Source organism: Onychostoma macrolepis, chromosome 03 (genome assembly GCF_012432095.1).
Source record: "Onychostoma macrolepis isolate SWU-2019 chromosome 03, ASM1243209v1, whole genome shotgun sequence".
In the NCBI taxonomy this organism is placed as follows: domain Eukaryota; kingdom Metazoa; phylum Chordata; class Actinopteri; order Cypriniformes; family Cyprinidae; genus Onychostoma; species Onychostoma macrolepis.
This window is the reverse complement of record NC_081157.1, coordinates 15,280,531-15,304,318: the sequence shown is the minus strand read 5'-3', so window position 1 is coordinate 15,304,318 and position 23,788 is coordinate 15,280,531. Positions and strand designations below refer to the sequence as shown.

The 23,788-nt window shown below is 36.5% G+C and overlaps 1 protein-coding gene across 4 annotated transcripts in view; it reads left to right on the top strand.

Annotated features, from left to right (window-relative positions):
* rnf213a (ring finger protein 213a) overlaps positions 1-19,350 on the top strand; it is a 92,448-nt gene extending 73,098 nt beyond the window's left edge. For 3 of the 4 annotated variants that reach the window (XM_058769352.1, XM_058769353.1, XM_058769355.1), the window contains 28 exons: positions 61-248; positions 4,866-4,986; positions 5,071-5,171; positions 5,266-5,448; positions 5,559-5,725; positions 5,814-5,919; positions 6,002-6,116; positions 6,418-6,625; positions 6,971-7,167; positions 7,246-7,368; positions 8,249-8,362; positions 9,984-10,226; positions 10,302-10,377; positions 11,185-11,219; positions 11,349-11,449; positions 11,878-12,034; positions 12,293-12,467; positions 12,562-12,656; positions 12,967-13,218; positions 13,477-13,609; positions 13,851-13,934; positions 14,690-14,870; positions 15,876-16,077; positions 16,294-16,371; positions 16,548-16,745; positions 17,031-17,120; positions 17,211-17,389; positions 18,473-19,350. In XM_058769352.1, the coding sequence (XP_058625335.1) occupies positions 61-248; positions 4,866-4,986; positions 5,071-5,171; positions 5,266-5,448; positions 5,559-5,725; positions 5,814-5,919; positions 6,002-6,116; positions 6,418-6,625; positions 6,971-7,167; positions 7,246-7,368; positions 8,249-8,362; positions 9,984-10,226; positions 10,302-10,377; positions 11,185-11,219; positions 11,349-11,449; positions 11,878-12,034; positions 12,293-12,467; positions 12,562-12,656; positions 12,967-13,218; positions 13,477-13,609; positions 13,851-13,934; positions 14,690-14,870; positions 15,876-16,077; positions 16,294-16,371; positions 16,548-16,745; positions 17,031-17,120; positions 17,211-17,389; positions 18,473-18,626 (4,056 nt within the window). In that variant the 3' untranslated portion in view covers positions 18,627-19,350. The remainder of the gene's footprint in view (positions 1-60; positions 249-4,865; positions 4,987-5,070; positions 5,172-5,265; positions 5,449-5,558; positions 5,726-5,813; positions 5,920-6,001; positions 6,117-6,417; positions 6,626-6,970; positions 7,168-7,245; positions 7,369-8,248; positions 8,363-9,983; positions 10,227-10,301; positions 10,378-11,184; positions 11,220-11,348; positions 11,450-11,877; positions 12,035-12,292; positions 12,468-12,561; positions 12,657-12,966; positions 13,219-13,476; positions 13,610-13,850; positions 13,935-14,689; positions 14,871-15,875; positions 16,078-16,293; positions 16,372-16,547; positions 16,746-17,030; positions 17,121-17,210; positions 17,390-18,472) is intronic. The other variant, XM_058769354.1, reaches the window with a different exon arrangement.
* Positions 19,351-23,788: the final 4,438 nt, after the last annotated feature.

Sequence of the window (23,788 nt, the reverse complement as noted above, 5' to 3'; positions counted from 1 at the left end):
TTACAGTGTATTACAGTAATTGATTGTTTACTTCCCCCTGACCACCTTTCTGTTTTTCAGATGTTAGATATGTACGCTGCTGTGGCCTGTATTGAATACCTGGAGCCCCAGACTCTAGATGGAGATGTTCAGAGTCTAGCCTGGCTTAGACGTGTAAAAAAACTACAGGTCCCAATTGAGCTGGTCTGCTGTGAGGAGAGCCTACGCCATTATGGAGAGAAAAGCAAACAGATGGTCACCCACATCCAGTGAGTTATGAGCTCTAAAATTTGTGTTTTATGAGCTCTACAATTATTGTCTTATGAGTCTTGGGAAATGTTACAGCATGTAGACATGTTATCTGTCTATTTTTTGTTACGTTATTGCTCGATAGCAACTACAGCTCTGGAGAGTAAGCTGTTTTTCAGCCTGACAGTGTGGGACTTGGTTGCTCCTGTATCTGTTTATTTACCTTAGATCAGTGGTTCAAAGCCTTTTTACCTTTTTGAAAAGGCCCCTCATTGTAAAGCCCTGCATGGGCCTCAAAGCTAAGCCCTTGTCCAACAGCTTATCAGAATTCATCTGACTGCAGCCATTAAAAATAGTTCAGTTTTGTTTTTTATTGCAAAATGGTTACTTTATTAAGTTAATATAGAAAAATGTTTTGTTAAATTCAAGTTTTTGTTTTTTAAAGTGATGACCTAGCGGCCAGCAGTGAGTTGACCTCATATTTGATCAATTTAGCCTTTTAAAATCAAGACTGGACTTACCTTCAATAAAATCCATAGATATAAAACACTTGAAGCACATCACAATTTTAGATTAAATGTTAATCTAAATAAATGTGTGCTATTAGGCGCATTTACAAGCATTTCTGCCGAATATGGAAGCTAAAGCGTGCTTAATGCATGGAGGCGCCGCCGTGATCACATGCGTATTTAAAAAAAATTTCTGATAACAGTGAAAACAACTTAATACGCCTTCATTTTTGATCTTCCAGCTAAGAGTAATGCATAAATCGAAACTGTAATAGGTCTATTTTAATTGTGTGCATTCACATTATCAACAAAATGTGCTTTTGTAAAATAAAGTGCTACAGAGATAGCATTGTTAACATAATTTTTGAAGCACAAACTGACTCGGGAAAACTGACTAGTTTAATAATAAATAATTAAAATGGTTGCTTCGCAGCAAGCTTTATGAGCATGGAATACAGTAGGCTAGCTTTTGGTTTAGTATTTAACTCTCTGGGGTCGGCTGTCTCGCCGCGATACCAACTCGGTTTTTTTAAGATCAGTGCAAAAGACACTAAAAATACTCAGTTGAATTTGGTCACACAAATAAGTGTTGTACATATTTGTGTACACTCACAATAACAACACAACTTTGTGCTTTTGGAAAAATAAGAAAACAAACGGGGTGCGCTCTCTGTCTTCTCCGTCTCCGCGAACTGCTTTTAGAAACGCATCACTAAAATGAACTGTAACTCAGCAAATACTCAGCACACAGACATGGGAGTTATATCTATAGAAAGCTTGAAGTGTCTACTTTTGTCGAAAACAAACATTCTGTGATGAAGTAATCCGTATGAAACCAACACGATGTTCAGTCTTTCCCGTCTAACTCATTATCTCTAATGAAATCCCGCCCCCGCGCGGCTCGCGCAGTTCATATGTAAATAGCCACGTGGGACGTGCGCAAGTGCAAACGCCCAACACAAACAAAGAGCGAGGAGATCCTCATCGCGGCTACTGTTCATTTCTGGAAGAAGACGTGCTGAGTAAAGGCAGGATTTCCCTTGAAAGAAGAACATGATTTTATCCAGTAGAGGAGATCAATCTGGTGAGTAAGTAGTGTTTCTTTTTTGCATTAGTTAACGTTTTTATTGTGACATAAACTTGAACAGATTTACTAGTTGGGTTTTTCCCAAACGACAACATGATGAATGCTACGCATCCAAGAATGTTTAGACCATGTTTATTATTAATACTCTGTTCACAAATAGATTTTAATAGCGTGCTAAACAATAATAATTAGTTTCTCAGATATAAAATATCCTTTTTTATAGTACAAAGTACATCCTTTTATTGTACAAAGCATGCTTGAGTCTGTGGCTACAGAATCATATCATAGGCTACTATAAAATCATACATACTAGACTATATGACTACAAAATCATAGTTGGGTTTTTCCCAAACTATAATTCCTGACTACAATGTTTGAAATCGTGTAAAACATTTTGAATATGATAGGCAAAGCATGTGTGAGTCTATGGCTACAAAACATATATATACAGGTGCTGGTCATATAATTAGAATATCATCAAAAAGTTGATTTATTTCACTAATTCCATTCAAAAAGTGAAACTTGTATATTATATTCATTCATTACACACAGACTGATATATTTCAAATGTTTATTTCTTTTAATTTTGATGATTAGAGCTTACAGCTCATGAAAGTCAAAAATCAGTATCTCAAAATATTAGAATATTACTTAAGACCAATACAAAGAAAGGATTTTTAGAAATCTTGGCCAACTGAAAAGTATGAAAATGAAAAGTATGAGCATGTACAGCACTCAATACTTAGTTGTGGCTCCTTTTGCCTGAATTACTGCAGCAATGCGGCGTGGCATGGAGTCAATCAGTCTGTGGCACTGCTCAGGTGTTATGAGAGCCCAGGTTGCTCTGATAGTGGCCTTCAGCTCATCTGCATTGTTTGGTCTGGTGTCTCTCATTTTCCTCTTGACAATACCCCATAGATTCTCTATGGGGTTCAGGTCAGGCGAGTTTGCTGGCCAATCAAGCACAGTAACACTATGGTCATTGAACCAGCTTTTGGTACCTTTGGCAGTGTGGGCAGGTGCCAAGTCCTGCTGGAAAATGAAATCAGCATCTCCATAAAGCTTGTCAACAGAAGGAAGCATGAAGTGCTCTAAAATTTCCTGGTAGATGGCTGCGTTGACTGTGGACATCAGAAAACACAGTGGACCAACACCAGAAGATGACACGGTAGCCCAAATCATCACTGACTGTGGAAACTTCACACTGGACTTCAAGCAACATGGATTCTGTGCCTCTCCACTCTTCCTTCAGACTCTGGGACCTTGATTTCCAAATGAAATGTAAAATTTACTTTCATCTGAAAAGAGGACTTTGGACCACTGAGAAACAGTCCAGTTCTTTTTCTCCACAGCCCAGTTAAGATGCTTCTGACGTTGTCTCTGGTTCAGAAGTGGCTTGGTAGCCCTTTTCCTGAAGACGTCTGAGCGTGGTGACTCTTGATGCACTGACTCCAGCTTCAGTTCTCTCCTTGTGAATCTCTCCCAAGTGTTTGAATCGGCTTTGCTTGACTGTATTCTCAAGCTTGCGGTCATCCCTGTTGCTTGTGCATCTTTTCCTACCCAAATTCTTCCTTCCAGTCAACTTTGCATTTAATATGCTTTGATACAGCACTCTGTAAACAGCCACACCTTTCAGTAATGACCTTCTGTGACTTACCCTCTTTGTGGAGGGTGTCAATGTTCGTCTTCTGGATCATTGCCAAGTCAGCAGTCTTCCCCATTATTGTGGTTTCAAAGAACAAGAGATACCCGGAATTTATACTGTAGGGATGGTCATTTATTCAAACTCAAATGTAAATATTCTAATATTTTGATATACTGATTTTTGACTTTCATGAGCTGTAAGCTCTAATCATCAAAATTAAAAGAAATAAACATTTGAAATATATCAGTCTGTGTGTAATGAATGAATATAATATACAAGTTTCACTTTTTGAATGGAATTAGTGAAATAAATCAACTTTTTGATGATATTCTAATTATATGACCAGCACCTGTATATATATAATATATACAGATGTTCCTGATATTAACATGCTCACAAATGTTGTTTTTTTTGGTTGTTTGTATTTTATTGAATCAGATACCTGCATCACAGATGTATCCTGATGTCTCTTCAAACTGTTTTCCTCTGAGAGTGCTGAACCAACATCAGATGTTCAACTACACTGATATTCTATGTTAAAACAAGCTCCTTTTCTACTGATTATGTTTTTGTTCTTCTTGAATCCATGGAAAATATCCGTAAATATCAGGTATGATTTACTTGTTTCACTTGTTGAACAGAATCTGTTGCAGGAATGACTCAAAGTCTGTTCACATCTCTGTGGTTAAATCAGTGTGCACAATAATGTGTCTTTGACCTTCATTATGTATGTTTTGATTATACTGTGTTGTAAATAAAATACAAATTTTTTTCAATCTCCTCACATTCTCTCTTACCTGCCTCAAAGTCACAGTAACACTGATGGGCCATTAGAGGTCATTAGGGGAGGGCCCTTTGTCCCTCAGGTGAGACTCACTTAAGTAATTAAATTAATATAAATGTGCAATTAGTCGATTAATGAATTAAAAAATCTAGAAAAATCTTTAGTCGGGGGCAGCATAGTTTTAATTAAGTCCTCCTTTCTTCTGTAACTCTTCCAGCTGGGACACTAAACACTTTGTGCACCAATCTTGACAGTCGCGGAAGCATGGTGTGCTGTTGTTTCCACCAGCGCAGCACATCTTTTCCATCACCTTAATTGATGGATGTCTAAAATATAAAAAGAAGGAGAATCCTAAAAGCATGTGAGCTCTGACGTGAAAATTGGCCTGAAGCCTGGCCCTAGAGGCGTAAAAAAAAAAAAAAAGTCAGGCCCAGTCATGCTCGGGCTGAAATGCAGGGCTCTACCTCGTTGTCCATAACAATATTCAAGGTCCCTGCCACACAACCCTGTCACCAGTGCTGGCTTTGCCTGCCAATAAGACCATTTACTGTATTGTGTAGTTATCAATATTATCATTTATTATCATTACATCATTGTATTATTAATTTTCAGACATGGCTGGCGTCGCATTTGCTCTCTGGCCTTGTTTGTGGAGCACATGCTGCTGGGTGTTGGAGATGTGAAGTTGAAACTCAGGCCACTAGTTCTGGAACACACTCGACGCCTAGCACAAGTGAGTCGACTCTGTCCATTTCCTTGACAATAATTTCTTGAACAATTTCCTTTCTGCTTATCAGCACTCATCTCTTTGCTAAAGGTCTTAGAGCGGAACTCAAATCTTAAAAAGAGGCAGCCGTTTGAGGCAGTGATAACCATACTCAAAGCCTGCAAAGATGGAGCATCCCAAACCATTTTCAGGTTTTTTTTTTATTAGTAATATTTTCTTTAATCAAAAGGTTTAGTAAGAGGCTATTAAAGGAGTGTGGTGATTTGTCACTGTTTGTTTACACAGGTTTGGCATTCAGCCTTGTCCAGTGTGCCTGGGAGACCCTCAAGACCCTTTGAGTCTGCCCTGTGACCACATCTACTGCCTAACCTGTATCAAACAGTGGCTGGTGCCTGGCCAGATGCACTGCCCTCTGTGTGTACAGGAAGTGCCTGATGCCTTTGTGCTCAAGGCCTCTGATGAAATACGGTAATCTGCTAATTGTTTGGGTTGAATAGTTGTTCTTTATCTCTCTGATTGTCTATCTGTATTCTGAAAGATATCGTTCTAAAAGATGATGTGCTTATTTTGGTCATTAGGGATCTCATCAGTCAAAACGCATTCTTCAGAATGCGATGCAATGCTTTCTTCATTGATCTGGTCACTACTGTGTGCTTCAAGGACAACACTCCTCCCAGCAAAGACATCATCCTACACCTGTTGTCCCTCCTGATGGTGGAGTCCTGCTCACTCTCTCAGATCAGAGGTATGTCTGTTTATTAAGTATATGTGTGGAGGTCTAGGTTTTGATCAGAATGAATAAATGACCAGAACGTTGTTCCTTATCCTCTCAGGGCGAGACAGGAGGTTCTTGACTAAGGCTCTTTCTCCCTTTGATGACTCTGTCGATAAAAATCCAGTGGTGCGTTCAGTGGTACTGAAACTCCTGCTCAAGTACAGGTGAGCGCAGGGCTTCTTACAGCTCACAGCACTCTCTTAAACATTTATCGAGATAATATTTTTTGTCTTTTTCCTTTTTCAGCTTTGATGACGTGAAGCACTATCTTCAGCAGCATCTGACAGAAGTTGAGCAAAGCAACATCATTGAGGAGACTGATAAAACCGAGCTTTATTCTTTGTACATAAACTGTTTGGAGGTGTGTATATCACTGCCCTGACCAACTCACGTTCACCTGCCATGTTTTATGGCTTAGTTTTAGTTATGATAATGAAATATTTTTGGTGATATATATCTGTATATCTATTGTGAAAAAATAGCATACTGATTAAGGCTAGTTATACTTTTTTGCTTTTATTCTTTTCTATACATCTTAACTTACTCTTACTTTATTTAATTAAAATTACATTTTTTATTAATTTCTCAAGAATTCGTGTTAAAATACCCTTATATGTTTAAAATTTGGTTTAAAGTACAGTATGTTTCTCCTGTGTCTGCAGGACTCAATGTATGATCGGACAAAGTGGCATTCAGTGGCAGAGCAGCAGGCCTGTTTACAGGAGGAAACTCGTTTTCTGCTGGAGTTCCTTCACTCTGATGCTGTGTCTGCACACACTGCATCTATAGAACACCTGCAGCGGGTGGCCAGAGTTCGATTGTGCCTGGATATGGCGGCTGACCTGCTAGTGAATAGAGTGACAAGTGCTGGTAATTTGAAAAAGCCTGTAGTGCTTGTGTTTTAGTGTGTGACATGATTTCACAGAATATGTCCAGGTTACATTAAAAAAATTACATGGAAAAAAAAAAAAGTATTATGCAAAAAGTTATTTTTGCATTGCAACTTTTTTTTTTTTTTTTTGCAATGTTTTCTCTTATTTCTCCCCAGTTTTGAAACAATATTGCAACAGTTCATGAAATATGCACTTTGAGCCTAGAATGTTTTCATGAGTTTTCATGATTGTCAAAGGCTAGAAACTAAATTAGAAAAAAATGTCTGTATTTGAAATTTAAATAATTTTTATGTTGGTATTGATATTGTTTTCCTGATTTTAGGTGCACACGATGATCCTTCAGCTTTTATACCACCGTTTTTGGACAGCGTGGTTAGTCTATGCTGCCAAATCAGAAATGACTGGTACAGGGTTTACCTCATCAGAAAGATCTGCAGTCTTCATGGGGTTGAATATGTCCAGAAACTTCTGACACAGGAAGGGTTCAAGTGGCTGTTTCCTCAGGAGATTCTTGAGTCGGTGGGTTTTAGTTTAATTAACTTCATAATCCTGAGTGACAAGTATTTATTCTTTAACTGCTATGTTTATTACTCTCAGAATCGAGATGACAGTCAAATTGACCAGTATCTAGCATGTGGAATGGACTACAAAACTATTCGAGATGCAGTAGCCAAAGCCATGCTAGATTGCAACATGAGTGCAATACAGAAAGCTATTGAGGTATTTGTCTACTCCTTTACAACGCGCACACACACATGCCCCCACACACACACACACACCGTGCTCCAAAATCTAGAGAGCCGCCTATCCACCTTATTTTTCCCTTAAGAGCAGGCATGGCCATTTGTAAATTTTATGGGTCTGACGTCCAGTGTCATCTACTTCCAGCTATTTTTAGCTGTACAAAACAGCTCATTTTGCTGCTTGATATTACAAATTGATGTGTTTTACCATAATATTTTAATGTATTATCTTAACTATGAACACTGGTTTGTAGTGCAGTTTATCGTTTACTGCACTTTGTTATTCCTCTCGTCATTTCCCTACAGCGGCTAATGAACTGGAAATCTCACACATTCACAGAAAACAGCTTACATCCGTGTTGAAAAATAAGGTGGATAGACCATATCACAGTGCATCTGTGGCAGTGACTAAGGTCAGAATTTAACAGGGGCTTTGGGCAAAAATGCCATTAAAATGGAAAAAAAGCCCAAATTCAAGAGGGGTAAAAAAATTCTCCTGTACAAGTAAATAAAATGTAATAATTCTAATGGCTAATTGCTGATTTTGATCATTTCAATGGTAACTGTCAATAGTATTAAACTTTATGTTTGACATAAAAGACAATTATATACATTGTTATATTGCCTCTTAATGGTAAAGTTCCAGTTGGGTTAGGATGCCTCATTAGACAGTAACGAGGCAGTTTACTAGTTTGTAAGGTATTGTCCACTACACGAACACTGAAATTAAATGCTTAAAATATGCAATCAAATATTTGATCTTTATTTGATTTATATAAACTGATCTTCCTCAGTTTTGTTAAACTGCTTTATCTGTGCTGACCAGTTTGCAATGTCTTTCAAAACATCTTTGTCAGAAGGATTGCAACTGCACACCCATGAAGAAAGCTGTTTATCTGCTTCTGGCTTTGTTCAGAGAAGTCACCGCCCTGTACAGAAGTGGAAACCCCAACATGCACCCTAAACCTGAGGTAAAAACACAAACATATGCTACACAACAATATATATATATATATATATATAATATATCACACTCGTTGTAAGAATTGTTGGTACCCTTGGTAAATATGATCAAAGAAGGCTGTGGAAATACATCTGCATTGTTAATCCTTTTGGTCTATTAAAACAATCTTAATCTTTCATTGGAGAATAAGAATTTACAATGGGGGGGAAATATCATTATGAAATAAATGTTTTTCTCTAATACACATTGGACACAATTAATGGTACCCTTTTATTCAGTACTTTTTGAAACCTCCATTTGCCAAAATAGTATAGGAGTTTTCTCCCTATAATGCCTGATGAGGTTAGAGAACACCTGACAAGAGATCAGAGACCATTTCTTCATCCAGAATCACTCCAGACCCTTCAGATTCCCAGCTCCATGTTGGTGCTTCTTCTCTTCAGTTCACCCCACTCATTTTCTATAGGTTCAGTGTCAGAGGACTGGAATGGCCATAGCAGTAGCTTGGTTTTGTGCCCATTTTTGTGTTGTTTTTAAGGTTTGTTTTTGGATTATTGTCCGGTTGGAAGATCCAAACGTGGCCCATTATAAGATTTCTAGAGTCGGTCACTTTTTGATTTTTTTTTATCTGTTGGCATTTGATAGAAATGATGTGATGTAATGTATCTAAACAAGATTTCCAGGACCTCCAGCAGAAATATAGGCCCACAACATTAAAAATACAGCAGTATATTTCATTGTACACATGGGGTATTTTTTATCTCTGTGTTCACCAAACCCTTCTTGAGTGTTTGCTGCTAAAAAAGCAAATTTTTTAGTTACATCTGACCATAGAAGCCAGTCCCATTTGAAGTCGTGTCTGACAACTGAATTGGAGATTTGTTTTTTGGTGAAAGCGTTTTCATTTCTAGAATTGTTTTTTTTTTTTTTCTTGAAGCCCTCCCAAACAGCATGTGATGATGTAGGTGCCGTTTAATTAATTTTTTTTTCTTACCCCAAAACTCAACTATTTTCTGCAGTTCTCCAGCTGTGATCCTTGGAGAGTCTTTAGCCACTCAAACTCTCCTTCTCACCATGCTTTAGGATGATATAGACACGCGTCCTCTTCCAGGCAGACTCATAACATTTTATGTTGATTGGAAATTCTTAATTATTGCCCTGATGGTGGAAACGGGAATTTTCACTGCTGTAGCTCTTTTCTTAAAGCCACTTTCTAATTTGTGAAGCTCAATTATCTTTTGCTGCACATCAGAAATATATTCTTTGTTTTTTTTCATCGTGATGGGTGATTTAATTTGGAATTTGGCCTTTGTTTTCTGTGAAAACAATTTCTGTGAAACAGGAAGCCATGGCTGGATAATTTAATGTTTATAATCACATGGTGTGCTCAAAATTGTCAATATGAATGGGAATATATTTCAGAGATAATTTATAAGAATTTCTAGGAGTACCAGTAATTGCCTTTGATCAGACGCCTTTGATCATATTTACGAAGGGTACCAACAATTCTGACCGTGTATATATATATATACATATATATAATATAAGCCATATTTTCTGTGTTCTATGGATTTTTTGATAAATGTATATCACTGCTGTATGTCTGATATTCATGTTGTTTTCTGTAGCAATGTGTTGGCCTTGAAGATTTTATCAGAAGCTCAAAAGTCTTCGTCAATAATGAAATGAGAGCATTTGCTCAAGCGCTGGTGAAAAATGATCTTCATGCTCTGCATGTACAACCACAGACCTCAGGCAGAGAATTTGTGCTGGTAGAGGTCACAGTTCACATGGCTGTAGTACTGCTGTGTGGAAATCTACCTTTACTGCAGCCACTGCAGCAACTGGCACTGTCCCCAAACAACATGATGGTATGAACCCTTCACGCTTTACATAGTGACTAAAATGTGTTTGAGTGTGATATTTCTATCATGTTCTCCTGACAGGCTTCATTCATCCCAACTATGCCCGATGACATGTTGGCAGTTGCCCAGCAGGCTATGGGACAACTTCAGTGGTATTGTGAGTGGATTCTGTTTATCTGTGATGCTATAGAATTTACCAGTGTGATGCAAAATTCAAGACCTGTAAAAATTCAGTGCACCTGGAAACCCAGTGATGCAATATTAAATTACGTTACCCTGTTATAGCTCATGTTAATGCAGTGATAATTAAACAGAACTTCATTATCAGAACTTTGGGAGTTTAAGATAATACCGTATATTTGACGTTGTTTCCCTGGGTCTTACATAAAATGTTATTTTCTGTTATATCGAGTATCTCTCTGTTGTAATGCCTAAAATAACAGCAACAGCAATAATGTATGCCTATTGACCTATGGTAATATAATTTCTTACAGAATTAAATTCCACAAAAGTTTGCTAAAATAAAATGAAACTGATTTTTCAAACCATATTATTGTTCTAATATGACAAATTTTAGAGTGAAATGGGATTTTTTTTTTTTTTATGAAAAAGATGAAAAATGTATGGCAGCATTTTCTCCACCCGGAATTGAGAGTGAATGTCAGTGAAAAACAAAAGTCATTTCAGAGATGGAGCAAGTTATTTAACTTCCTTTTTTAACTTTTTTTTTAACTTTTAAGTAGTTTAATAAAAGATGATGAAAAGAAAAAAAAAATACTGGAGAATTGTTTACAAGACCAGAATGCATGTATTAATAAAGTAAAAGGGATAATCTTTTTTGAGTCACCATGGGGTCCAAGGGGGCTGGAATTTTGACAGGTCATTGCCATTGACGTGGCATTCTGCATTGAGAGGATTATATATCGTCATTTCCTAATCTCTGATGTCCTTTTGTGTTTTACAGTCTGTCCTAATGGTCATCCATGCACTGTTGGTGAGGTAGGGTCATGTAACTTAATTCCTGATTTGCATTAACTAGATATTAATTGTCACAGAGCACAGAATTAGATTCATGTTTTTTTTTCTTCTTCTTAAAATTAAAAAATTTTCTTTCTGTTATCTGTCCAGTGTGGTCGACCCATGGAGGTTGGTCGTTGTCCAGACTGTGATGCACCAATAGGTGGCACCAACCACAATCCTGTTCAAGGCTTCCAAGCCATGCTGATACAGTGAGTTACTCTTGCAATTAATGCTTGTTTTTTCTCTTTTTAAGTTAAAAATGCATTAATACATGAAGACATTAAATAATACTTCTAAATAATTAATAATTATGTTTAGTTAATGTAAAATATTGTAATTAATGTTAACATATAAAACTTTACCATAAAGTTCTATTGAACTATACAAAATTAGCATTTTAATGAAAATTTGGGGATTTATTTTGCAATATTGACTTGCACACTATACACGTGTCATTCCTTATATAAATGACTACTGTACCTGTTGAACCAGTTTTGACTAAGGCTTTTCTTGATTTTAAATTTAGCCATTTATTAGCCATAATAATTATTTGTAGAAATGTGGATGGTATCTTTTTAGAGATAATTCTTACAGGTAGTTGTTTTAATCAATTTGAGGCAATTGTACCTCTTTGCAGAGGGGACCGTACTCAGTCGGGACACATTCTGGGTGATGCACAGCGTCGTGACCAACCTGACATGCAGGACACTAAGAATATGTCACCTGCCCCCTTCGCTCTTCTCAGACTGCTCACACACATGTCCATGCTGCTGGGAGCTCAGAACAACCCACAAGTATTACATTCTTTCTGCCTGCTGTTTGCATAATATATACAGTATATGATCATATGCTAATTGTGGTTTTGAGTATTGATACTTGTGATGCATACAGTACACATATCCAGAACAAATACACACGTGTTTGAAGAACTGAGGAAATGTATCAAGAACCAGACCCAGCTCTGGTGTAAAGCCAACCAAACTTAAACATAAAAACTTACTGAGAGCACCTTTAACTATATTCATCCCATATTCTTGCATGTTTCTCTTAAGAGTCTCATCCAGATCATCAAGCCTGCTGTGCTGGATCCTGGCCCATTCCTGATGGCCCATCTTTTGAAGGACATTGAGCAACTAAGCAGAGCTCTTGGCAAAGGGCTGGATGATACAGTCAGTTCAATCCATTTGACCATCCACAGTCTACTGGATCCTCATCAGACCAGCCAGTGTAAGAGTCCCACACCTCATCTTACATTTGTCACTTGCCATATTGACCTCCTGCCTCAGAAATTCAAGAAATATAACATTGTTATTTCAAACAGGGCCTGTTCCTTACGATCCAAACCTTTCCACTAAAAATGCAAGAAATGGATGGGAAAATGCCATGAATACTGATGTCATCACACATCAGCTGAAGGTGAGCATCTTTTAGTACATCACAGAAGTTTTTTGCATCTTACTTTTAGTGTGTAAATCATGCTTTATTTTCCATTTGTTTCCCTTCTTTTTCATTGCCTCTGAAATGGATCGACAAATTTATTTACATTTAAAAACATTTTCATTGTTGAGTAGTTGTTTTATAACTGGACCTAACAAAAAAGTAAAACCTGAATGGTTGATTAAGAGCCGTTGATTAATTGTTACATTAATGACCTCAGTAGTAGAGTACTTCTCATAACCCTTAGATTAGCTGATTATTACTTTCCATTCTTTGATCTTTCTCTCAGGTTTTGGAGCATCAGCTAAAGGAAGTGAATGCCTTCATCAGGAAAGATGAACGAGTGTCTTCTAATCCAGTGATGAAGTTGACATTTGGGGAGCCAGGGCTTTTCCTTCACTCTCTGCCCCTGAACTCCCTCATCCATAATTCATCTATCTGGAGCTGCAGAAGGAAGGTCTCAATGTTGAGTTTGACCCACATTGTGGAGCAAAATAGTGGCCGGGACACCTTGCCAGTGCTCTGGAAGTTCCTTCAGAGGGTGAGATTTTATCAACCAGTGTTTTTCCCATTAGTTGAACAACCAGAGAATGCATTTCATGATGCCTGTTTTCTAGACAGATGTAGATGTTGTATAGACAGAACATGGTTGACTTTGATGTTAGTCTTACTGACATATGAAGGACCAGCTATAGTTTATTTTGTTTTAACATGCTGATTAGTGGTGGGTTTATCTGCAGTAATAAAACAGAGTGGAAAAAATCTGTATTAAAATAATGGCAAAAAAAATATATTTCAGGAAGCAGAGCTACGGTTGGTGCGGTTCCTTCCAGACATCTTAGTTCTCCAGAGGGATTTGGTAAAAAAGTTCCAGAACATGACAGAGTTAAACTACAACACCATTGGAGAGTTCCTGCAAAATCAGAAATCAGGTACTAATATGGTGATATTAGTGATGATTTGCCATGGCAAAGTGTTGAGTCAGTATGGAGATATTTATGATTTGTCTATGATCATTTCATTGTTAATAATTTCAGTAATTTCAGTTGATGGTTGATTTGCCCATTTCAGCACAAATATTTTCAGCAGTCATGCAAGCATATGCCATTTTTCTAATAATAAAGTTTACTTTCATTGCAAACATAATGATTGTGCCATGTTTTCAATCAACAGCTTCACTCACTGCTTGGTATGAAAAGCGCATAAAAATCTTTATATCAACTTGGAACCAAATCAGGGTATCTCTGGCTACCACAGGTAAACCATCTCCTACCTACAACGGCAAGCATAAGTTTGTGGAAATAATTGGATTTCTGCATTAATGTGTTGTCTGATCTTCATCAAGTCACAATTATAGACAAACACAGTCTGACTTAACTAATAACAGAAAACATTGTACTTTTCAAAATTTTATTGAAGACACTGACAGTTCATTGACAGCAGGCTGGATAAAGTACTGCAAGTTAACCTCTGTGTTACGACTTTTCCAAAGCTAATTGAAGTCAGTTAAGGAGATAAGATTGGAAGTGTGGGTGCTCTGCCCTTTATTTTAAGGCACACAAAGGTTACCTGGTTACCAACAAATAAAGCTGACTTCACTTGACTTAAAAAAAAAAAAAAGATCCTTAAAATATTTAAAAACACATTACAGAGATGCATGAAGCTGGACAAGGCTTTAGCATTTGTAAAGACCTATTAAGTTATTCATAAATAAGTAGGTAAGATACCCTGTCTACAAATGTAGAAAATTCAATTGCAGCTCCACCATACACTGTTAGTGATTTAAATAAAGTATTCAATAGAAATGTTAAAAGTACAAATTTGTACATTATTAGTTAGTCAGATTTGTCTATAATTGTTCATAAAATTGCGATCAGATTTTGAGTAATCAATGCAGAAATTCAAATATTCACAAGCATTCACTTTAAACCACTGTGTAGTAATTTCTTCTACAGATGTCTATTATTTTTTTCCATTGATGAGTGATGCATGAGATGGTCTGTTTGTGACAGGAGAGATAAAGCTGCCGGACGATTACACTGGGGAGGATCTGGGTCTGGACGCAGACATGCAGGTGCTGCTGCCGCAAAGAAGCGGCCTGGGCCTGTGCTCCACTGCCCTCGTCAGCTACCTCATCACCCTGCACAACGATCTCATCTACACAGTTGAAAGATACACTGGAGAGGAGTCTGGGTAAGAGATTCAGCAAATTTAGTCCCATGTCATTTGTGGTAGTATTTTGTTTGATAGTGGTCACTGCTCATGAGTTGACTTCAGCAAACCCATAACCATAGTATTAATCATCATGGCGTAACTCATCATGTACCATTTGTGGCTATGAGAAATATTTCATACCATGAGTCTTCAGATTGTTGTAGGTTGTACTGTTATTCAGCAAATGTACATGTTCTTAAAGACAGTTTCATTAAAAACACCAGATTATTTCGCTGTTACAGTGAAACACAAGTACTAAAGAAAGACTGAGGCAATTGTGTTTGGATCGTTAGCTGTCTCTGGCAGCTTAAATCAAGGTCCAAACTGTGGAATAGCCTACCTTTTATCTATTAGGATAATCACTACAGATTCTCTGTTTAAAGTAAAACTTAAAACCTTCCTTTTAGAGAAGGCTTATAATATGCGAGTCATCCTGAGCTTTTTTCTCTCTATGTATTATGTCTTTGTATGCTATTTTATTGTTTTGATTGGTGTTTTTTTTATATTGGTTTTCCAATTTTTCTACAGCACTGGTCAGTGACTGTTGTTTTATTGAGCTATATAAATAAACTAAACTAAACTAAACTAAACTAAACTAAACAGACCAACAATTAAAAACAATTGAAAAAAATCCAATATTTCATTGAAACATTTCAACATTACTTTGATGAATGATCAGACTTACAATTTTCACTTTAAAACAGCTTGTGATGCTGGATGAGTGAAAAAAACACCTACAGGCTTACTTTGAAGTAGGGTTCTGTGTTGTAACTAAACAACAATATTACTTAGTGGTGTAATATTATATTATAAAATTTAATATTATATTACGCTGAGGACCACATAGCAACATACTGGGGGGAAAAAACACTCAGAACCCTGAGTCACTGTGAGCTAGCGGTTAAATTTAACAGCTTTGAGCCCACCACACCCAATTTCTCGATTAGGCACCTCCTGGTCATTCTCTGTCCTGTTTCCTTCCAGTTACACGGTAAGCCCAGGTGACCTGACGGAGCTGCACGTGATCCGTTATGAGTATGAGCGGGATGTGCTGCCGTTGGTGCTGTCCAACTGCCAATACAGGATGGAGCGTGGGCAGGAAACCCTGGCGGAGTACGACCTGCCCAAGATTCAGCAGCAGATCCTCACCCGCTTTCTACAGGGCAAACCACACATCACCCTTAATGTACGTCACAGCACCACAAGAGCTGAAAAATGCCTGTTCAGATGTATTTTCAGGAGTTCTTCAGGCTTGACAACCAATTGATTAGATAAATGAGTCAGATGTTGATTCAGATGTATTTTTTATTAGCTCTTCAGGATTGACAACCAGTAGAGTAGATAAAACAAAACAAAAATAAATGATTTTACTCATTTGTGTTTTTGTCTTTTCATGTTTCAGGGTATTCCGACACTGGTGAACAGACAGGACAGAAATTATGAGATCATATTTAAAGATGTTAAGAGCAAAGTTCAACAAGTAAGTTATATTATTTATTACATTATAGATGTTTATACATTGTATTGATTGTTATTGTTAGGTGTAGGTCCCAAAATGCTCTTAATGAATATTAATATTGTTTAAATGCAACTTTTAAAATTAATTACATCCATTTAATCCATGTCACAAGCCGTTAAATGATTGTGTTTCCAAAGGAGTCGTTGCAGCCTCTGACACAGTACGACCTCGTGAAGGAGCTGCAGTCCTACAGTGACGTGTGTGAGGCCCTGTCCACAGTCGAACTGGCCCTGGGTTTCCTCGCCATGACGGGGGGAGAGTCACACATGCAGCTGAGCACTTATTTGAAGGAGGTGCTACAGATGACTGACCACATGGCCCCACATGTCTTCAAGGTTGGTCATGTACACACTTTCTGCATTTGAATATTTTAAAGCAGTGGTGTTACAAGGATGCTATCCTCACTGGTCTTAAGGAAGCCCTGTATTAGATTAATGTCATGACCAGACGTGTTTCTCTTAGAAGAATGTGTGTTAAATCCCCCTGTTAAAAAACTGTTAGATGGAACAGAAGAGGCCTTGAGATATTTAAACGTTGAAATACTTTTACCTTGATGTATACTTACAAGTATCACACATTGCCAGAACACTGTGCTTTTTAAGTGATAATTGTGTGTGCAGGCATTAAGTAGGAGCAGCCTGAAACACTGTGTGGCACTGTGGCAGGTGCTCAGCTCTCTGAAATCAGAGACAATGCTACGTCTGAAGAGGGTGAGACACTCAGCACAGTATATATAGTATTCTGTCTTGTGCTTTTAGTGAGCTTGTATGTGGTAATGACTCTGTTCATCTGCTCTTCAGGACCCGTTTGTGAGCATCAGCAAAGAGTACAAACGTCCTTTGCAGGAGGAACACAAGAGGCTGCTCACTAGTTTTTTCACTAAGTCCAGTGCTGATGCCTTCCTGTTGGAGATGCACGAGTTTCTGCTTTTGGTCCTGAAGAACCCAAAAGCCACGGACACCTTTAGGCCTGACTGGGGGTGAGACCTGATAGGAATATTACAAGCGCTGCAACTTTTCTTCTAAATTTTGCTTTCTTCAAATGTGCACAAGTTAGTTTTTGGAGGGGTTTCACTTTTGCAGTTTAACAGTTAATGAAACATTTTCGAGAATTGCTTCTGTAATGTAGTGTACTAGTGTTTAGTGCAATGCTGATTCTCCTGAGCCACAAGCATAAATAAAATTTACCCAGTTTGTTAATGTAATAATTGCACGTGCTTTAGCTGCAACATCCTCATGAGCTGCACTAAAACAAAAAATAAAACTAGTGTAGTCTGATTCACAAACAAATTACTTGAAAGGACACCTACCTTCATTGATTTCTTTTCACTCACATTACGGTTTGGAATCAGTCTGACTTAATAAACTCACTGAATTAATCAGAGCGGTTATTGAATAAACATTTGACTCGCTTACTGTAACTGCAAGTTATAGCAATAGCTTTTTTGGGGGGGGGTACTGAGAGCTTGTAAAACTAACAGTAATTTCTGATCGATTTCGTGGAACATAGTAAGAGTAATCAACAGAAGTAAGAGTAATATCTGAATTAACCATTTATTTATGATGCAATGGTTTTCAGTATGCTAGGAAAGGCTATCCAAAACATGAAACTGGCCAAACTATGTGCTACACACTCATCACGCTCAACTAGAAATATATAGCTTCATTGTTTAAACTGGGGGAAAATGTATTTGTTTATATTTATATTATTTATTTATGAATCTGTTTTATAGCAGTGTTCTGTGTCCATGGCATGTATCCATAAAATGCCTATATCATAATATATATATAGTTATTGCCCAAAAAACTGTCTGCATACAAATTTCTGGACAATGAAAGAAGAAAATTAAATTCAGTTTACAAAAACAAATCTATAAAATTGTGGTGGCAAAAAGTATTACACTGAAAATACTATACTCAAAATAATCGAAGTTAATTAAGTTGGGTTTTGTATTTGCAGAATCCATGGGTGCCTTGTTAAGATTGTGGTGATGTGCACTCTAAAGCTCCTGTTGAACATATGGAAATCTATCATAACTCACTAAATTCTGTCTGTCTTCCAGTATTAAAGACACTGTTGTGTCCTACATGGAGCGTAAAGATCTTGACATTCCTCCTGAGGTGGATGAGTTCTTCCCTAAAGAGATCCTGCTCTCACAGTACACCGACACGTGGAAGTTCTCTGTTCTTCTCAGACAAGAAAGAAACCAAAGATAGATTCTGTATGAAGTCTTACCCAGTCACTCTCATATCAGGGAAAACTTAGAATTGATTTGCAAATGACAACAGTATAAACTTGTGAAAACAGTGCCTTTTGTGCACCTGAGGCACAGTGTGCAGCACAGCTGCTGCATATTTGCTCCCTTATATAAAGCACTTTATGCTGTAATATTAAGGTACAATCTGTCAAAGTAATCTCTCAGATAATTAGCAAGTACAATACAACTTATGATTGTTTTGAACTTTCTATATTTTGTAATAAGTGTAACTTTTTTGCTGTAACTTTTTTTCTGTTTTGTTTGGAAGTTGCCAACAATTGCTTAACTATCCCTTCTTTATTTGTTTACTTGTTGCTTTAAGATACATGCACACTCATTTAACAATGTGGACTGTTGATTGTTGAAATATACACTCCACATCATATGAGCCCAGACATGGATGCTCTTACTGTTTGTCCATGTTTTTGTCCATGTTTTTGATAGTATGTTGTTTGTTGGTTAATGTAGTTACATAGGTGTTCCATAAAAAATATATATCTTTTACAGCTTTTCAGGGATTTCTAACCTCATTTTCCATTGCATTTTTTCTGTGCTTTTACTACCCTAAAGACAATGTTTCTGTGTATCAACATGTATGCTGGAAAAATGCTGTGTGCAAAATGTTTACTTTTTCTGTGACTAACATGGATTTAATAAAGAGTTATTAAATATGTTTACCTCCACTTCAAAGTTGGCGTGTTGTATAACAAGAATGTTAAAAGATTTTGATTTGTTTAGATGACACCCCCCCCAAGTACAAATAATATATTTTCAGATATAATTTTTAAATATATAATTTGACAGATTGCCCTAAGAAGCTGTGTAACATTGACCTACCTGGTTGTTATTGACTGATGCTTACTTACAGTGGTCTAGGAGCTAAGTCTAGAAGACACACATTCTGGAGAGTTAAAAACAGAAGTGATGTGAAGCTTATCTTTTTGTCAAAAACACGTTCTTGTGTGCAAGAAAAAAAAAAAATACATGTTCCCTTTCATACATTCTCCCTGTGCTACATAAGGGCTGACACTATGGGAAAACACTGTGTCCACGGTCTACCTGCCCTGTGCATGGGCTTCAGACAATGTACAGCTGGAAAAGATAGACAGCTGAAACACGTTAAATAACTTGTGTGTTGTTTGGTTCAAAATCACACAACTTAACATCAAATATTACCATTTGACAATGCAACTCACATTAAATATGAGATGAGTGTCTCTTCATTTCATTACAATTATAGGTTACACACCGCAGAATTTCAGACAAATCTGGGAGTATTACTGACCAGACACGGAAATTCCATAGGTCCGTATACTGCCAGATATGTACCAATTCGGATGTATGTTACTGATGTCTTCTTCCATGCAACAGCCATTTGTTGTCATGGCAAGTAATCCCCTAAATGAAGGGGATGTTCTCACCTTCGTGGCACTGTGTGCCCTCCCCTTTTGGTCATTCATGTTAAACTGGATTGGTTGATTTGAAACTAAACCCACCCCTAAACCAGACAGCTATTGGGACACTGGGCACACAAACGTCCTTCAAAAGTCATTTAATTGGTAAACTTGTGATTTATCCCACCCAAAACCTTTGCAGAAAAGTGACTTTATTGGTTACATTTAGAATACATCCCTTCCAAAAACCTTACAGGTGAATGATGTGAATGGTTTCTGACCAGGTGGGCAGATTGATTGTCTTTATTAGGGGAATTATAGTAAATAGTATCCAAAACATAAAAACAGTCAGAAAACTATTTCAAAAGAAAACAACATTTACAAATACATCTACTTTGAACGAAAGATTTCAAACAAATGCAGTAAATAACACATGAAATGAAGTGTCCCAGCAGACTCCATTCCTCACTGTAGATCCTGTGAGCGTCCACATCAACAACATCTTCCTCATCTTACATTGAGCTCAACCAATTCTGTCCTCCACAATGCACTTTCTGTGTTTGTCTCTGTTTACCAGAAACTGCAAAACAACAGTTATGTTGACAATAATCACTACAGGCTAATAGCCTATTAAAGACGTTATATCATGTCATTTTCTAAACTCACCTTAATTGGATAGGTGAAACAATACAAAAATGGATAAAACATTGCAACAACCTTCTGAACTTATGTTACCATTTATAATCTCTGAAGATGAGTTGACCCATGTCTTGTGTTTGGGATACTGTAGAAAAGAGGAAACATTATCTGAGAAAAAATACAGTATAAATATAGTTTTGAATTTAAAAATATTAGTTTTACACAATACATTATATAAATAATCAGTCTTACCTGGTTTGTGCATGATGTTGAAGTGGATTCTTCTCAAAACTGTGCAAGCTTACAAATGTTTCAGTCTGTAGCTGTTGGTGTCCTCAAGAAGTGTGACTTGGGATCAGGTCAAACACAAAAGTCTTAGTGGGGTGTGTGTGTGTGTGTGTGTGTGTGTGTGTGTGTTTGTGGTTGGAAGGGGATCATTTATGAAGAAATAGATATATTGGAGACCAGTGCTATTTGACACAATTTTTACGTAAAATATTTATCATGGGAGATACCTTTTGAAAGTATTGTTTATAATTTATAATATGTAGTTTATAATTATAATTACATATTGCATACATATAATTACAACTCTTTGCTAGTTTTGTATGGAAGCCCATTTCCGCCACTGAATAAAAAAAAAAATTGCGACTTTTTCAGTCAGAATTACGATTTATAAAGTCACAATTTCTGTGAAATAATATGGAAAGGAGAATAAAACTGGGGAGAGATAATGCCTTTAAATTATAAAACATACATAGATATGTTCTCTAATGGCTCTGTCAAAAATAATAAGGCTCACTATATTTGAGTTCAATAATATTGCAGTTTTTTTACAATCATTTTTGCACTAATAAAAGAACCTTCATGTTATTTTTCAAAACTCTAGACATAAAACTCAAAACAGTCATTATTTGTAACAATGTTCAAAACTCTGCATATTGCGTTCATATGTTTAAAGAAGCCTTTCATTTCCAGAAGCATTGGTTCAAAAAACTCATTTATTATGAAATATCATAGGAACATTACTTTACATTACTCACACACAAGACACCCATAGTTTCATTGTGTAGTTGTTAGTACAATCATTAAATATAGCTGTTCAAAACACATGATGCATCTTTCATTATGATTCTACACATTCATACAGCATTGTAATAGACTAGAGAGAAAAGTACAGACAATTAATACACAATTTATATAATATTAAACAGTACATATAATTACCATGACTGCTTTAATTAAGACATTAATATTTAGTCCAAATTAATGACATTCAGTTACATGAAGGCTGAAAGATGCATTAGAACAGCCTGCATGGACTATATTGCTACCTATTCATGCACAACTGAGGGTGATGTGCAGGGAAAGATCAACATGAATCCTGTACTGTATAATAAGCAAGATGGGCATGTTTAGCACCTGAGGAGGATAAAGATGAAAAATGTTTGACACAGAGATTTGCAAATTAGGTCTATGATTGCATGATTTGTATGGCTTTTGCATCATAAACTACACACTGTCTTGTCTTACTGAATGACACATTGACCTTGTACATTGAAGTGTCACAATATGTATTGGTTCTTTAAACCAGTTTAGTTTTGTTTACTTTCAACACTGTATTCTTGCTCTTGATCTAATGAAATAAATGGGCACTAATGTTTATTTTATTTTATTTTTGGAGGGTCTATTCTTAATCTAAGATAACTTTAACTTGCAACTTATATAATGGCAAGTTGTTTAAATGACAATCTAAAAAAAATGTGACTCGGCACAGTTTCTTGTCCATGATGAGAATAAATCTGTGTATGTTTTACTGACCTTTCATATCCAGGGGCCCAGTAGAATCCCTTGGAAGAGCAAAAAGTATGATTATAGTGTCAAAGAGGTAACTGGCAGCATAGCTACTTACTCTATGTTTACAAAATCTAATCACTTTGACAATTATTCAAACATGCAGAATTTTTCTACTGTTTTCTACATTTATACTTCTCTAACATTTACAGTGTGATGTTTCCAGGAATGTATTAAAAGTAAAAAAACATTATCACTTTTGTGTTGAATCACATATTTTGTAGTCATTTCCCAATATGTCAAACTTTTCCAAGACAAACATAGTGACCAGAACAGCATTCTCCCTCCAGTTTGTGCCAATATGAAAACAATTAAAACAAAAAAGCAGTTGATTATAAAATGTATTTGCATAGAAGTAATCAATTTCAGTGAAATATAACAACTTAAAACAATGACTGATTGGTAAAGTAATTATTACCCAAGTACATGGAAGCAAATATATAACTAGGAAATATGTAATAGAAAACCCTTTTAAATACATTGTTTAATATTCAAAAATAAAGAGAATTTGTTTACAGAAAATGTTAGACTCCAAGTAATATTTTACAAACCGGGAGTTCCGAGGCTTCAGTTGAAAGGATATTGTTTTATTCCCCTTAATTAAAAATTACAAAAAAAAAAAATTACCTTTAAAAATATATCTGTAATCATTGTTTTCTTCTATTGTGACTAAATGCAAGACAAATTATAATAAGTGAACCGTTCTCAGGAAGAATATAATGTATATGTGTGTGTGTGTGTGTGTGTGTGGTGATAGTGACAGTGACAGGAGTGCTCACAGTAGAAATTGTAGTGTTGACTGCAGAGGGGAAATTACATAGTAGACATTATGACATTAGTACATTAGTAGACAAGCTAAAACTGTAAATTGAGAGTAAAGGACTAAGTCGAGCAGTTGTGTACCACATGACAGAGAGCCATGTGGAAGCTTTTGGAAGGGCTGATATTGTGGAGAGCTGATGCAGAATGATTTAGTTATCTGTGATAAATCCTGCAAGAAATTTATGACAAGATGAACAGGTAATACTTTATTTCGATAGTCCACTTTAGACATTATACTAACAGTAAGTAACTTTGCAACTACATGTCAACTAGCAATCATTAGAGTATTAGTAGACTCTCTGCTTAATATCTTCTAACATTTTATTTTGATGGGTCCACAGCATACAATATACTGACTATGAGAAACTTTGCAAGTATATGTCAACTTATTCTACTAACCCTAAACCTACCC